At 39.5% G+C, this 17,897-nt stretch overlaps 1 protein-coding gene across 1 annotated transcript in view; it reads left to right on the top strand.

Moving 5' to 3' along the window:
* Nucleotides 1-17,897, top strand: part of LOC109306591 (neurobeachin) — a 529,566-nt gene that overhangs the window by 46,655 nt on the left and 465,014 nt on the right. Inside the window, exon 8 of the mRNA XM_019530077.1 lies at nucleotides 11,809-12,247. Coding sequence (XP_019385622.1) covers nucleotides 11,809-12,247 — 439 coding nt within the window. The remainder of the gene's footprint in view (nucleotides 1-11,808; nucleotides 12,248-17,897) is intronic.

The raw sequence follows: 17,897 nt of genomic DNA, 5'->3' as shown, positions 1-17,897 counted from the left end.
CATTAAAAAAAATCCCCCAAACAAGTAACCCAAAATCCACATTTTTCTGTGAGTAAAATGAAACACCACTATAGTAACCCAAAATTCACTTTATATATATCTATAGATATAGATACACATGTGCGAGCGCACACACACACACACACACAGAGTAGTGTTTCATTTTAATCACAGAAAAATGTGGATTTTGGGTTACTTCTTTTAAACCGAAAACTGGGGGTTTGTTTGATTAGTGAAAACCAGGATCCCTAAATATGACACCCTCACCGATAGATCCCCAGAATGCTCTTATGTTAACTTTCTAAGCTGGCCATACAAAGATTTTAGTTCTCACAGGGAATTGGTCTGCCTATGAGGTCCTTTCAGCATTATCCAAAAGCTGTTTCAGTCCTTGTGTAACAATATGGTTCTTCAGCCCGCCTTTTCACAGAAGTCATTGCCATAGCTGGCCTTTAATGAAATTCTGTGGGGAAAAAAGGGGTGCTGACTAGAAGTCATTCTTATTCTCCTCCATTCCATGTCAGTGCCCAGCTGATTATTTGATTTTTAGAAACTGAGTAGAATGTTAAACTGGTGACGAACACCTACACCAGAAGTTGTAGTGGGTAAGGACTGTAATTCCCTTCCAGAGCGCTACTTGGTAAAGTGCATAACACGTATACCAGGCCCCTGGGGAGGAAGTACATTTGGGGGTACTCCTTAGTAAGCAACCTTTTCCTCTCTTCCTCACTGTTTGTATCAAGTTGTTTATGTGTAACACTTCATCATTAAAAACTAAACAAATATAAATGACAGTGGGCAGAAACCTGTGCAGTCCAGCAAATGAGAATTATCCCTTATTTTTTATTTCCTTTCTCAACTCGTCTCTCACCACCCCCAAAATAAAATGTATTTCCTAATTACCATGTAGACATATTTGCATTTGGGGACTGCTATAAAACTTACAAAAGCAAAGGAAATGCAGAGATGAACCTAAATGTGCATTGCCATTTTGTCCTTTTATATTCATGTAGTTTCTTAACGCATTCAAAAACATTTGAATGTTATTTTTCTCATCAGTAGCTGATTATTTTAACTCCTAGTTTCTTTCCCCTTGTTATACATTTTTACTAAGCCTTTTCATTATTTCTTCATTGACTTGTAAGCCTTGAAGAATTTTAAGACATTTTACTGCACCTATACATATGCAGGGAGGCTGCTTCGAAGTGCTGCAATTACCACACTCCAGCAGACTCAGGTGTATCATTTGATGAGTTTTAGTTAAAGCACCCCACCACCATTTTGCAGCACAGGGATGCTGATACATGTGATGCTCTGGGTGCTATAATTAGGGTGGCTTTTAGAGCCACTCTGATTAAAGCATGCTCCTGACTCCTGAAGCATGTGTATAAATTCCCCTAGTGTTCAGTTTGGTACCAGCTTTGCGGGGACTGGTCTTTGTTATATAGAGACATCTCCCCAGATGCTGGCATCAAATGAGCACATAGAGGAAAGAAGTTAGATAGTAAGTTTTTTTCAAGTACCTTTAAAGAAGAAAAACAAAAACAACCAGGAAATACCTCACTATCTGTGCTATAATGTCCAAGTTGGCTTTTATATAATTTATCTTACATTTTATGTCTTTTTATGAAGTCATTATGTAGCATTCCAAGTCCCATGATAGTGGACACTTTCAAAAGTTTAGTAAGTATGTGATAGAGATAGGGAGACTTCCTTGTAAACAAGCCTAATTTATTTGCAATTAGTTGCAATTTGTATATGCTTGAATTAAATATTCTCTCAATTAAACTGAAGGGTACTGACCTGGACCTGCGGAGAGGTGGGTGGATTACTGGCTTAGAGGCCAGTCCCAGAGAATTGTAGTCAGTGGGATGTCTTTGTCATGGAGGGCTGTCTCTAGTAGTGTCTCACAGGGATTGGTGCTTGGACCTGTGCTTTTTAACATATTTTTTAATGACTTGGATGGAAGGGGTGGAATGCTCTATGATTAAGTTTGCCAACAATACCAAGCTGTGGGGAAATGCGGACACACCAGAGGATAGGGTAAGGATCGCAACCTAGACTCACTAGTTCTATGGGCTGATCAGAATCAGATGAGGTTCAACAGGAAAAAATGCCGGGTCTTTCATCTAGGTAGGAAGGACCTTCATCATAACTGTAGGATAGGTGGCAGCCCACTGCCTGGCACAACATCTGAATGGGACCTAGGGGTCGCAATCTACCAGAAGATTAATATGAGCCAACAGTGTGATGAAGTTGCCAGCAGGGCAAATAGAACTCTGGTGTGCATCAGCCAATGTATTGCTAACAGATCCAGACAGGTGCTTCTTACTCTCTACTCAGCATTAGTGAGGCTGCAGCAGGAGAACTGTGCCCAGTTTGGGCACTGCACTTCAGGAATGATACAGATAAGCTCTAGAGGGTGCAGAGACAAGCCACCTGCATGATCAGGGGCTGGAGGATAAGCCATATGAGGAGAGACTCTGATAACTAGGCTTGTTCAGTCTGAGTAAGAGGAGGCTGAGAGGTGACTTGATAGACACCTACAAGTATGTTGTGGGTAGCACCAAGATCTGGGGGAGTGACTCTCCAGGAAGGCACCCCTTGGGAGGGTGAGGACCGATGGACACAAACTACCAGAAGGACAATTTAGACTGGACAGAAGGAAGAAGTGTTTTCCATAAGGGTATCTAAAACCTGGAACACAGGTGGCAGAGGCGGTACAGTTGCCATCCTTGGAGGTGTTCAAGAGGAGGCTGGATAAGTACCTCATTGAGCGAGTTTGAGCTCATTAACCTCCTGCCTATGGCAGGGGACTGGACTTGATGATCTTCCAGGTCCCTCTGCTCCATTGATTCTGTGTAATTATTGCTCACATTTTTTTTTTTTTTTAATTACAGTAACAGAGTAAGGTAGCTCCCATCCAAACTGGTTTGGGACCTGTGTTACCCAGAAATGGCTCAGTAAACAGTGTTCTTACTCTAGGATAAAAGGGATTTCTGTTCAGCCTGAGTATGATGATGCCTGGGAACAATCTACATGATCAAGTCCATTGGGAAGGTAGAGGAAGCCAGATAAATCAATTAGGTTCTTCCTTTCTCTTTCCCTCCTGTCTAACTAGAGCAAAAACCAGAATTAGCTAGGCAGCAGTACCCAAAAAGCCAAACTGAAATGGACAGAGAAAGAGTACTACCTAAGCTGTGCATCTTAGAGACATGCCTAGTTGAAATAATAGTTCATATGCATACAGTAATACTGGCTAGGAGAAGAAGCCTAACTGCCAGTAGTTCCATGGTAAGTGCTGCCTGATATGTGAGCACTCGTTCTAAATTACCCCACTGCACAGATCCAGACAAGGGATTTTCTTTACATTTCTACTACAACTTCAACTTGTGACACAAAAATAGAGTTTTTAGTGGCAGAAACTGGGAAATGAATAGGAGAACACTCGGAAGACATTGTCATGTTAGATGGAAACTCCAGGTTTATCATTTCGTTTCCTGTTGTTCTCTTCTTTTTGTTATGTTCAGTCATTATGTGCATTTCTTTTGCAACTTTATGTATTGTTGTAACTTGTCATGGTTTGCAACAGATCTTGGATTGCCAGTAGGGACAGTTCATTGGTCACAGAGGTTTCCAGGCTAAAAGATAACCCACTTAGATTTGGTCATGTTCTACACAGTTGTAAAATACCATTTTTAAGGAGCTGGCTTTTTCAGATTTTTAGCAGCTCTTCTTTTGTTCCATTTTTATGGAAATTTTTAGTTATGCAGTTAGGCATCTTGTACACATGACAGGGGTTTAGCCCCCTAGACTGAAATGGTGGGTTTTAATTGCAATGATTAAAAACCCACTGTTTCAATTTAAGGGCTTCTATTACTGTTTTGGTGAAGGGCCCAATCCTTTTTTTCCTTCCGTCCCTGTGGAGCCTGCCCACCTCTCCCTCAGCTGTGGGGCACATGCTGTTGGCAAGCCAAGCAGCCCCTGAGGTGTGGGGGGACCTGGTCCTTCCCTCCATGGTGGCAGTACCCTCGGGGCTACCAGGGTGGGCTGCTAGTAGGCAGGTGCCATCTATGAAGCACCGCCGCCATGAAGAAAAGCTCCACAGCTCAGGGCCTGCCAGCAGTTCCCCTCTCAGCCATGGGAGAAGTAGGCAGTCTCCACAGGGGGGAGGATCAGGCCCCTTGCCACTTTTCTTTCTTTTTCCTCAGCAGAGCCTACCTGTGTGAGCTGCCGCTGGGCCATGCAGGCCCTGAGCTGCAGAGGGTCCTGATCTGTCTCTCCACAGTGGCAGCACCTCCCGGGGCTGCCTGGCTGGTGTGCTAGTTCTGAAAGTGCTGCCTCAACTCAAAGGCAGCACGTGCTGGATGCAACCTTTCTCCAAGCCTGCGCAGTGTGCAGTGCCCAGCAGGCTTCTAGCACACAGGCTTGGGGAAGAGTCGAATCCTGCAGGTGCTGCCTGTCAGCTGGGGCGGCACCTGTGCAGTTAGCACCCTGCCCTGGCAGCCCCGGAGCGGGGTGCCACTAACACAAAGGGAAGGACCCGGCCTCCCTGTAGGTCAGGGGCTGCACAGCCCTGGTGGCAGCTTGCACAGGCAGGCCCTACTGGGGAAAAAAAAGAAAAATGGCAAGGGGCCTATTCCTTTTTTTCCCTGCAGAGCGTGCCCACCTCTCCCATGGCCAGGGGTCTAGCTGCTGGTAGGCCCTGATCTGTGGGGGGACCCAGACCTTCCCTCCACAGTCACGGCACCACCCCAGGGCCACCTGGGTGAGTGTCTAGCAGGTGGGTGCTGCCACAGCTCGCAGGCTGCACCCAACCCAATCCAACTGTTCTCTGAGCTGGAGCTGGGGCAGTATCTGCCCACTACCAGCCCACCCAGGCAGCCCCTAAGGGGCACTGCTGCTGTGGAAGGAAGGACCAGGGCCCTCCACAGCTGAGGGGCCACTCAGCCCACTGGCAGCTCGCCCCCCAGCCCGGTCGTTCGTAGGAGACGTGGGCAGGCTCCGTGTGGGGGGGGAGGATTGGCCCCTCACCCCTTCTGCCTTCAGCCTGCCTTTCCCGCAGCAGGGGGGCAAAATGTCAAAGGCTGCAACATTACAAAAGCTACATTGCAAACTAAATTACATGCGGATGTGGTTTAGTTTGCAATGCAGCAAACTCATTTAAATTGTAAAAAGCCACTGCATGTGTTCAGCATGATGCAGTTAAACCGCAAAAATGGCCAGTTTTCATCACGTGTACAAGTGCCCTTAAAGATCCAATATAAGTGGGAGGTACAGAAATTAAAAATGAATTTCTAAAATATCCATAAAAGGTTAAAAAATTAAATTGAGAAAGTTTGGGGGTAAGGTCAAAATCATACCATCTTTCAATATCAATTTTTTTTAGAATAGCAAGATTTTACATCATTACTTTTTATGAGAAGTATATTCATTTAGGTAACAGGAAGCCTGTACGTTTGTTTCTTGCTATTTGTTTAAACACTACAAATGCTGTAAGAGCTACTTAGGTAACTTAATAGGTAAGAAGTATTGCCATGCACTTCATAAATCACAGTAAAACAAGATATTTTAGGGAAGGAATGTGACAGATGAGGTCACCACGTAGACAACATGTCATTTACTTAACATAAGCCCATATTTTTTCCATAATGTAGTAGATGAACTCATTAGTTACAATGAAAAACAGTAAGAAGGAGGCATCTGGCATCCAACTGCTTACTTCTGACAGGGTTAAGATCACTAGGTCTAGTAATGTTTCTGCTTTGTCTACTGACACAGCCTAGTTCTACAGAAAACTGAGGAGGGTTGTTGAAAATTTACAAGCCTACTGTCAGAGTGTTATAACATAGACAGATGTAATCAGTTATATTTTTGCTGCTGTTCATGTTTAACTTCTCATTTAGCTAAGTTGTTTTGAATAGTCAAGACTTTTCTATTCTAAAGCATCCACTTTTAGAATTGCTAAATATTTAGAATAGCTAAATATAATTTTATGACTGAAGACTGTAGAAAATATACTGTTTATTTTCAAATCCTAAAGCCCATAGAAGGCAATAATAGTATTATGATATAAAACCAATGAGAATATTATAAAAGTTTAGCCTACTGTGTTATAGCTATAGTTTGTTTGGTCTTAATCCAAGAATTTATCATTTGGATTCTAGAAAAAAATCTATACTAAAAAATATGTGTTCTATTTCTCAGTGTTTCCCCAAAATTTTCACAAATACTTATTTGTATCAGATTTTTTTTTATTTGAGAAGGGCAAAACATATAGTCATGTTTATTTCAAGTATGTGTTTCCTTTGGTAAATCAGAGAGTTGATGTATTTTTGATTGAGGCTGTTTGATATTTTGAAAAATTGTTTTAATACATCCAATGAGAAATATTTACACTTGTAGGTATTATGTAGAAAGTAATGCTCTTAAAGATTCTGATAATTTGATTTAGTGAAAAAGGCTTCTGCTGCAAATAGATACTGTAAGTTCAATTAAAAGAATGACTGTTGAAATCTGATTTCCCTGGAAATATACTACCTTTAATGATATGTACAATATACATTTTTTTTATTTTTTATATTCTTGTAAGTAATAGACAACATTAAAGCTCAGAATCTGTACTACATAACCTCTTAGAAGTGGTGGAAATGTGAGTTTCTTAATGTTCATTTCTTGTGCTTGTATTGTAGGCAATATGGTATATGTTTAGTAGTTTTTGGTTAGATTCTTATTTCCAAGGTTCGTGACTTTTTAAATGTTTTAATAGCACCAGTGCTATGCTTTTTACTAGACACTGTTTGCTGTTGCAATACCAGATAGAACTTGCTCTTTATTTTGAAATTCCCACGGTGCATTGGCACAGGAGCTTGTAAATCATTTAGGAATGTAGAACTGAAAAGTACTTTTGGGGTAATTGAGTATAGTCACTTGCTGTCACAAACAACAACAACATACACATTCAGAAACTGATCAAACTTTTTTTAAAAAACAAGAAGGCCTCTTTTTGCCCTCATTACACCTTTTGAAATGGTGTTCTAGAACCTCAATGCTTGGATAGCTAGAAAACTTAAAATTTTCAGTCAAGATTTTATTCGTGGTTAGTTTATACTCATTTGTTTTTGACAACATTGTCAAGCTTAAACAGTTTTTTCCCCTGCATGGTGTTCATTCTCTCTCATATTTATAGAAGGTAATCATATTTCCTCTTAGCTTTCATTCTCCTGGGCTCAACTATAGCTAAGTTTTCTTTATGGTATGCCTGTCTTGAGCCAGGTAGCACTATGCTGATATATGTCATTCCCAATTAGAGACATTTTACACCAATTGGCTCCCATACCAGAAGTAAGGGTAACTATACTTCTTCCAGTTTGGGAGCTAGGAAGTGTGGAGCAAGCAGAGCAAGTCTCCGGGTGGCATTACTTTGTGTGGACAAGATATGCCCTAAAGCTCTGTATTCCCCTTCTCATCCCAGTAGTTCTTCTCTGTACCTGTTCCAGTTTGATTAATTTTCTGAAACCTGGATGATCAGAATTGTATGAAGTATTCCAAATAGTCAATTTACAGTGACATTATTATTTCCCTGCCTTTACTGGCAATACTGTATCTTACCAGATATGTTCTAGGATCAGGTTTCCCATTTTCATGGCTGCTGTTTTGTCTGTGATCAACTAACATACCCAGGTTCTTTTTCTCTTCATTTCTAGCTGATGAGCTCCCAATTTTAGCAAAATTCTTGTTGTTAGTCTCTGATCCCACAACCTGTACTATATACTATTGAAAATCATTCCATTTTCATTATTCCATATTCTCCTATATGATATCCTGATTTTCCTGTGCATAGATGAGGCATCTTAACTTGTGTCACCAGAATATTTCCTTAGCATATTCCTATATTTTGTGCTAAGGTCATTAATGAAAATTTTAATCAAGATTAGTTTTGAGACTAATCTTTGAGGACCTCTGCTGATAACCTCTCTTTACTCTAGTACTTTCCCTTGAACTCCAGCTGTTGCTATCTCAGTTTTAAACAGTTTCTCAGTTCTTGTATTAATCTCCATCTTCTCCAGATTAATTATCGTTTTCCATATGGCAATGTATCAAATACTTTGTTGAAGTAAAAATAGATGACTACCTTTCCTTTGTCTGGATGGTCAGTTGTCATCCTAAAGAAAAACTAGGCTGGAGTGATGTACACTTTGTGAATTTATGTTGCATTTTATCTGATTTCCTATTCATCTTGATGTCCTTAATTTTTCTTTCCTTCAAAATTTGTTCGAAAGCTTTGCATATTCTTGAAGCCAGACTAACAAATCTGTGGGTGCCTGGATCACTTTTTGCTTTCTTTTTTATGGATAAGTACTATAGCTCTTCTCCAGTTGTATGGTATATAGATTTATGAAAAGCAAAGGCTTTTGGGGGAGATCTTGTATGTTGACTCTGCAGTTGAGCCAATACAAGCTTTCAGGCACAAGGTGCCCTCCCTCAGTTCTAGGAAGGAACCAGGTACAAGGGGGGGGGGGGAGTTTACCCCCATTAGTCCTATTGAACGGTTGTTTCAGAAGCTCACTGTTTTGATGGTTAAAAGTCGTCTTCTAATTTTCAGCCAAAATTTTATTCATGGTCAGGTTTAGCCATTTGTTTGTGACAACAGTGTCAAGCTTATATAATCTTTCCCCTGAATGGTGTTTATTCTCTCTGATATACTTATAGACAGTAATCATATTCTGAGTAAAGGGTCAGTAACATATCCCCAGCAGGCCAGATTTAGCTGACAGAGCCACTGGATCAGGCCCATGGAGCAGCGGAGCACAGGCGGTGTTCTGGGTGATAAGTCCAGGTGGCAATGAGCTGTGCCCACATCACAGCCAGTGGGGTGGGAAGAAATGGCAGCAGAGGCAGGGGCAGGTCAGAACAGCAGTCCACCAGAGACCCAAGCTGGGTTGTTTCAGCCTGCAGCTCCACTGCATTGCTGACTGCTGGTTTAGGTTAAATACCAGATAGAACAGCGGTTTGTGTTTGATATTATATGTAAAAGAAAACAGGCACTTAAAGGAGCTGAGGAGGGCTGTAAATAAGGATCAAAGAGAAGTTACCAGAAGTAGTTTCAAAACAGAAGAAATGCAGTTATACAGATAATGCGATTATGTAAAAGAGGGATGTCCAACTTCTGAGGGGCTGGAGGCTACATTCCCCCCATGCCACCTGGGCTGTACATCAATATGTGTGATGACTCCTGCTGCAAGTACTCCCAAGCCTCCCTCCTGGAGGCTCCTTCAGCTCTGTGGGCCTCGCTGCCCCCACCTTCCTCTGCCCTGCCCCCACGGCCAGGAGCAGGAAGCAGGAGCTGGAGGAGGGGGAGAGTCTGAAGACTCCAGCTGCAGGAACAGGAGAGTGATGGGGAGGAGTAATGGCTGGACCAGGACCCTGGGAGCTGCAGGTTAACTCCTTGGACAGGGGGCGTGCATGGCCTTCAGGCTGTTAGTTGGACAGCCCTGATGAAAAAGAATAACATTGTTCAGAAGGGGAAAGGATTGTTATTACCTGTGGACTGCAGGGAGGTTAGAAGAGACACAGAGTATAAATAAGCAGGAAGCCATTTTCTGTGTGTGGTTCCATGGTGTTTAGTGCCCACCATGCTGATCGATCCATTCCTTGTTGGCTGTCACCTCAGAGGTTTGATTTATATTTTTACGTGGAAAACAAAATAGGTATTTCTGTTTTACTGTGTTTAGAATGTGGATGCTGAAAAATTAAGTATTTATAGGAAATTTAGGAATTTGTCTGAAATTGCAAAGTGTGCAGAAAGCAAAGAACCATAATACTAAATTCCTTTCATTTGTATATAGACACTAGGGTTTTTTTGTTACCCAATGAAAATTCAAACAATTGGCCAGTGTTTAGTATTTCAGCTATATCCGAATAGATATGATCTGTCACTACCTCCTCTACTATCTTATGGCTACTCTAACTGCACTTGAATTTAGTTACTCTAGATGTCTGCCCTGTGTTAATATGAACCAGTCTCTTTCTCAGACTGGAGGGTATTCCTGGTAGTCCAAAAGTAGCCAGAGAAGTTGTAGTTTAAACAGAGCAACACTCCTAGCCTCCCAGAATTATTTTTCTTATTTCTTGAAATTTCAGTCACAAAAATGCATTAAATGTGTTACAGATCTGATTATAGCTGCAATACTCTCCTATGCTGTATTTCTCTTGTGTTAAATAGATATGGATTTCTTACTTCATGGACCAGTAGACAATGAGTGTGTAATAGGACTATATATTTTCAAGTGGTTATCAAGCATGCAGTTCATAAATCGAGTTTATGCTTCCTGATTCACAAAATGGGGTATCCACTATGGAAAAAACATGTCATTCTATTTGAGATGGCAGGTTGGGAAAAAAGAAGGAAAGTGCTGGCAACGTTTTATGGCTATTAGAAGAAGAAAACAGTGTTCCTAATGACAGATCATTTCCCTTGGGCTCTCACCAGGGTCGGCAGTTTTACCGATATATGTTCTATAATGCTGTTGATATACAATTGTATGTGAATTACTCTAAATCAACATTTGTTCAGAGGTGGGCACAGAATGAATATACAATTCATATATAAATGTACATATATATCAAGAATAAATGTTTGTTTGTTTGTTATAAATTGAAGGCATTTGACAATTCACTTGATTAGTACAATCCAAGTCACAAAAATGTTTCTATAGAATTTACTACAGTTATATAGTTAAACAATATTTAATTTAGAGCTCTTAAAAGAGCAGAATTTAATCTGCTTATTCTGCAGTAAATTACCCAGATTTACTATTTTCTCAGAACCACCAATAAAACAACAAAAAAACACACATGAATTTATGATACAAGCCACTCAGATTTTATAGTCTTGTTACAAGGAATATTTAATCAAAATGAATGACTTAATATGCTAAATAAAACAAATATTCCATCTAAGTGTGGGCTTTTGGTCCTGGAAAAATAGCCATAAAGTCTCTGTGAAGATTGAAACTAAAATGTTGACTATGTATGTGGAATGAATGGGTTTTCACAGCTCTGGCCAGATTTCCAAGAAAGCATCAAGTTGCTGCACTTTTTATGATAAAAATTCTGTTCTTATACTTCACTGTAGAGGGTTAACAGAAGCAATTTTTTAATGTGAGCCCCTGCTAATTTGGAAATATTGTCAAATGCCACTGGTCTGACTTACTCTATTCCCTTTGATCTGACTGATATTTGCAATCTGAATGAACCTGGGGACTGCAGGTCAGGTTGCAATCATTCTCTTCTAACTTACCATAAAAGCCAACCAACCAAAGAAACAAAATCCAGTATTTTGGGGCTATTATCCATCTTGTTTTTTCTTTTTAACGAAAAAGAAGCCTTCCTTGTTACTAGATACTAAAGCTTAATGTCTGTTGAATGCAGTAGAAATATGAACAGTTTGAAGAGATCCTAAAATGTTTCTTTTGAGTTTTTTGAGATTGTATCTCCAGTAGCCTGAGTAAAGATATATGCATATATCATTGCCTGACAGCTGATTTGTATCTGAACTGTGGTTTAGATTTAAATTTTGTGGCATGATTATAGGTTTTGTTGTGCACAAAACATATATAGAAATGAAAGGAAATCTTGTGTGCACAGTGGCGTTGTACAGCTGTTAATATGCTAAGATTTCTATGCTTTCTAAGATGCAGTGCTTTTAGTTTTAACAAAACTACAGTAAGATAACTGTTGACAATTTCAAACTAAATTTTAAATATTGTTCATAATTCCTTTTATTTATTTTAAATTATTTTACAGAGACTCCTGCTGTATTTCCAGAGAATATAAAAGAAAAAGAAACACCAACACCAGTTGAAGATATTCAGCTGGAAAGCTCCATTCCTCATACAGATTCTGGAATTGGAGAGGAGCAGATGCCCAGCATTTTTAATGGGACAGACTTAGAGACTAGCACAGGCCCTGATGCTATGAGTGAACTGTTGTCAACTTTGTCTTCTGAGGTAAAGAAATCCCAAGAAAGTTTAACAGAAAGTCCCAGTGAAATCCTGAAGCCTGCGTCGTCAATATCCAGTATCAGCCAAAGCAAAGGCATCAATGTCAAGGAAATACTTAAAAGTCTTGTGGCAGCTCCTGTTGAAATTGCAGAATGTGGTCCTGATCCTATCCCTTACCCTGATCCTGCCTTGAAGAGGGAAGCTCAGGCTATTCTTCCTATGCAGTTCCACTCCTTTGACAGGTATACAGCTGAGCTAATTATTTCATATTGTTTTAATGCTGAGGTTTGAAGGATTTATTTTAATATGCTGATAGTCCAATCTCAAATCATATTAGATGTTATTAATATGCTGGTCTACCTCTTCATTGCTGCATTATTAAAATCAGACTGTAGAGTTATATACAAGGACTTTTCCTCTCTCTTTTTCTAAGCAGCAAGTAAAACTTTAATCAGTACTTGAAAAGGAAGTATACTTTAAAGAACTATTGCTGCAATAAACCTTTTCTCCTTTGAAACAATATTTTGAATGGGGGGAGAGTGAAATATCTGTTAATCTAGAACAGAGTAGCTGTGTGAAATCCAACAAAATTCTTCCAAATATTTAAATCTTATTCGATCTGTCATACCACTACTCTTCCATTACTGAAACATTTCAGCTATGACAGACTGTACACACATTGCCACAAGATAAAGATTGAGACTGACTCCCTTGTTTCATTTTTTTAAAGTTTTAAGTTCAGTATTTTTAATATTTGAAAGTGAGACATTGTGTGCCTAAAATACCTTATCTCTCAGGGTAGACTCAAATAATGGTTCTTATTAAAGTAGATTTATTTGAAATATCTAGTCCAAAAACATGAATTTGAATATAGGAATTGTTTAGAGATGCAAAGGACAATATGCTGTCAAAACAAGGCAAGTTATCTGTTTTTTGACTTTACAGACTATTTCTTAACCATGGGCTTGATTGAATTTCCAAGTATGCCCTGTGTGTTGTGGCCTTTAGAGAAAAGATTTAAACACCATAAAAAATCAATTAAGCAATTCAGCAGTTGTGTTATATTTTATGGCAAAACTTTAAAAAATGAAAAAAAAAACTTTCTGCATGCACACAAAATAAATATATCTTAAGTGGGATAAATAATTGTCCAGATAATAGTCCAGGTGAACAATGTCCATATTTTCAGATTAATAAGAATAGAAAGGTACAGGTGAATGAATAAAAAGTACAGAATAAAAAATTTAAAATACAGGCATACCTCAGAGATATTGCGGGTGTGGTTCCAGACCACCGCAATAAAGCGAATATCACAATAAAGCGAGTCACACGAATTTTTTGGTTTCCCAGTGCATATAAAAGTTATGTTTACACTGTACTGTAGTCTGTTAAGTGTGCAATAGCATTATGTCTAAAAAAACAATGTACATACCTTAATTAAAAAATACTTCATTGCTAAAAAATGCGAAGTGAGCAAATGCTGTTGGAAAAATGGCGCCAATAGACTCGCTCGATGCAGGGTTGCCACAAACTTTCAATTTGTAAAAAACCCAATATCTGCGAAGCGCAATAAAGCGAAGCGCAATAAAATGAGGTATGCCTGTATGGTGCTAGGAAGCATTTCTTCATTCCACATTGTCTAGTAAAACTGATTTTATATATATAAAAAAAAGTTAAGGTTGTTACATGAGGAAAATTCAATAGATGGAGTGGTATCTATTGCAATAGAGAGCTGGAGAATGGACAATGACTGGAATGTTTAAAAGGGAATATGGCATTGATGTGCTGAATTGCTTTTATCTTTTTCCCTACAGTATTTTAGTTCTTGTGATCATTTGAAAGAGACAGCCCATTTATTGTTTAATTTAGTAGAAAGAGTTTCTTTTTCATTTACCACCCTACATATTGTAATTTGGGCAGGTTTAAGGACAGGAAATAGTAACATGAAGAATCTTGTATTATTTGAAGTCAGGGGTATTGTATCTCATTTATTTGAGAAACAGTTGTATTCCCAAACCTATAGAAAGTTGTATTCCTTTATATTCAGCAGTACAGAATCTGCACTGTGCTTAAAAATTACTATTACATAAGAAATAGTAAATACTTAATTAAGGCTGTAGCATATTGGCTCTAACCCAGCAATATAATCTGTTAATGTGGACCCCTGCATCCCACATAAAGTGTACTTGTTATTAGTGGGATTCCACATTCCTGGATGTCTGAATTAATGGTTTCCAGCATGGACTGAGAGGCCACGATGTAAAGATTCAGTTACATGTCTTAAAATACATTTTTCATTGTACATTTGCCATTTTTAATCACTATGAAGTCTATAGTGAGATTAAATAATTGTTTATTTTCTTATAACCACTGTGCCAAATTGTGACTCAGCCTTATTGTGCGGGAATACATAATCATACCAGTGTATTAGCAGCATGTACTGCACAAAGTCTGTGCACAGCATGGTTGACTCCTTCCCCTGAGTGACGGGAGCTGAGGTGGTGCAGTGACTGGAGAAGGCACAATCCCTTAATGCCATTGCTCCTTACTCAAAGCAGATTGTTACTTTGTGATTCAGCTCACCACGCAGATTAGTGGCTGTCAACTTCTTTCATTCCAAAAACTTCTTTCCCTCATCATGACTGTCATGAAACCCCTTGCACCTTTAGCTGAAGCCTTGCATTCACTTACTAATAGAGAAAAGACAGGTTAATTGCAGACATCTCCCTCCCCTAACACTTGTTGACAGATTCAAGATTGAGAACCTCTACCCCTCTTCCAGAAAAGCAAAATGAAAGAGTTTGTGCTGATCAGGGGAATATTCAGCAATGGCAGAGCCACATTTAGCAAACAAAAGCCATGCATTTCTATGTATTCCCATCAACAGATTCAAAGCAGTCATGTGGAAACCAACAAATACAAGCAAGGAAATGCAGCTGCTGCTGCTGTGGCCATTTATTCACATAGAACAGTGGCAAGAGAGACTTTCAGTCAAATCTACCAATTTTAAAGCTTCATTAAATATTTTTTTTTCAATTCTGCTATCATTTTCCTTCCCTGCATTGGTTCCTAGCAAATTGAATCCAAATTGGATACACTAGCAAAGTGTATCCAAGTCATTTGGGAAGAAAAAGGGGTTTGGACTGAAGATGGTCCAAAACTTGAGAGAGTCCAAAAAATAGCCACCTGTATGATCAGAGTCTTGCATGACAAGCTGTAAGAGGCAAGGCTGAGGGACCTGGGACTCTTCAGCCTGAAGAAAAGAACGCTGAGGGGACCTGGTAGCAGCTTACCGCTACACTAGGGGAGTACATCAAGGGCTTGGTGAGCAACTGTTCACCAGGGCACCCGAGGGGAAAACAGGAGTAATGGCCACAAACTCCTGGAAGATCGATTCAGGCTCAACATCAGGAAAAACATCTTCTCAGTCAGGGTGTCCAGACTGTGGAATAAATTCCCTCCAGAGGTGGTACAATCACCTACCCTGGAAATCTTCAAGAAGAGAATAGGCAGTCACCTTGCTGGGGGCCCCTGACCCCTTTATCTTTCCTGTTTGGTGCAGGGGGCTGAACTCAATGATCTTCCAAGGTCCCTTCTAGCCTTACAATCCTGTGAAATCCTACTTACAAAGCCTCTGTGTTCTTGTCAATATTCAAGCATCATTACAATGGCAATGTTGCAATGCCAATCCGATGCAGTTGCAAAAACTGATTGTTAGAAATGCTTAAAAGACATTATTCTCATTTTAATATAACCTGCTAAGGAACAGAAGAACAGGAAGTCCTAGTATGTGGATCCTTCTCATTCATATCTAACAGTTGCTAAATGCTGAGCAAAAGAAGGCATTTGTTTTTGCATTCAGCTCTGTGGAGTTCAGTTGTGTCTCTCCTTAAACTCTTCTAAACAGCTGATCATGAACACCTGCAGCTATGTTATGAATTAATCATTGCAAGAAGGGAAGAGCTTTGCCATTAACGGCAGCAGTAGATCCCTGTATCTGAGACATAGGGCACAATATTTAAGGGACCCCACCTCCTCCTTTACATCCCGTTATGATATTTAAGGTCATTCGAGAACAACCCACTGCAAGTTTCATTGGTGCATCAAGTTTGTCTGGCAAAAAAGCATAAGTGGTTGCTCTTGCTAGTCACTCCTCAGCTTTGGAGCTCCCTCCCGCTGGAGGCCTACCAAAATCCAAGCCTGCACATCTTTCAGAAGTGTTGTAAGACCTTATTTGGGTAAGATTTTAGCAGGTGGGATTAAAATTTGGATATTGTTTTGGGATTTATCATATCTTTTACTGATTAATGTTAATATATATGTTTTTGATATAATTGTTTTTATAGTAAACTGTCCTGAGTCTTTGTGGGAGGGTGGCATAAAAATCAAATATATGAATAAATCTGTGTTCTCCCAGTTGTATGAGCCTTTGCAACTGTGGCTATAGAGGTAACAAATAAGTGTGATGATCAAAGGACTTTAATAATTATATTTATTGCCAATAATGAAACATGAGATTTTGTAAGTATGTAAGCAGAAAATTCAGATGAGAGGAAATCAGGAAAGATGACCATAACCATGCTTCTGCCTGTTTTTGTGAAAGAGTACAGGACTCTGTAGATCCAGCTTCAGCAACATTTAGTGGCAGGGGGCTTTAGCTGCAGGAGTTCCCCCCATGCTGCCACAGGGACAAATGCCAGTTGTGGCTGAGTCCTACTGTCTGCCTTCCCATCATTCCAGCCAGGAAAGGTTGCCTACCCCTGACATAGAAAGATTTACTCAGAAACAACCCATTCATTTTAGGTTATAATGTGAACATTTTCTTTCCTGTTGCCACAGTTATCTGAAAGACTAAAATAAGTTTCAGGTTTTGTTTGAATGGTTGAAGCAAGTTGCAGTCTAGTGTTCTCTACCCTATGGTATGGGCAATGCCTATACCCATGTCTTGTGCAAAACAAAACTATAAAGATGATTATTTGTATTCAAAACTCCTGTTGTAAATTTGTAGGTACACTTTTGTTTAGTGAGCTGTTAATTCAAGTGAATGAAGTTAACTGGTATCCTACCTGTTATTCCATCTGAGAGTTGATTTGGTACGTTACCATTGTGGGATTATATTTTCTCTAGCTTCTGAAATGGTGCTTATAATATTGAAGTGTCTTCCAATACAGCATTGTTCTTAGTACATAAACATTAGCACACCTCCTCTCTCTGGCAGCAGGGAAAGCAAGTGTAATGGACTTTCTCATTTTTTTTTTTTGTTTCTATTTGGAATAGGAATTGTTTTGGCGTGTTTTTTTGCTCTTTACAGTAGGGGTTATGGTGGTTTTTATTAAAGAAACCTAGGGATAATAGAATAGGTAACCTAATATTTTTCATAGAACTATAATGTTTCATAATACTAATTTTTTTTTAATGGAGTCTCTTATTTTAAGTTGGCTTAAGCATGAAAATGTCCCTGAACTCCTCTAAATACAGATTAAACTAGCTATTCCACCTTTATTATTATTTAATAGGATCTATATAGAACACTTCTTCTTTTTAATGTTTGTCTGTGTCCTCTGAGCAATGTATGTACAATGTGTGTCTGGCAGCAAATTCTTTCTTAGAATTTGTGTACCTATATAAATGAAATGTAAAAGCACAAAATGTGTGCCAACACATTTTATCAAATGGGACTTCTGTGTAGTTAATGTATGCAGCAGTTCAAGTACTATCGAATGTAAATGATGAGGTGATATTGATGAAAGGAGGGGATTGAGGTCTCGGGGGGCGCTGATGACGGATTGAACAGAAGCGGCCTTGCACCGCACGTAACTCAAGTCTGTCGTCTTCACTGCTCAAAGCCATAATGGGAGGTGGCAGTCTGAAATGAGTTGCCACGGCAAAGAG

Source organism: Crocodylus porosus, unplaced genomic scaffold (genome assembly GCF_001723895.1).
Source record: "Crocodylus porosus isolate Cpor-Errol unplaced genomic scaffold, CroPor_comp1, whole genome shotgun sequence".
Taxonomy (NCBI): domain Eukaryota; kingdom Metazoa; phylum Chordata; order Crocodylia; family Crocodylidae; genus Crocodylus; species Crocodylus porosus.
The sequence above is the reverse complement of the archived record's forward strand: the minus strand, read 5'-3'. Positions and strand labels throughout refer to the sequence as shown.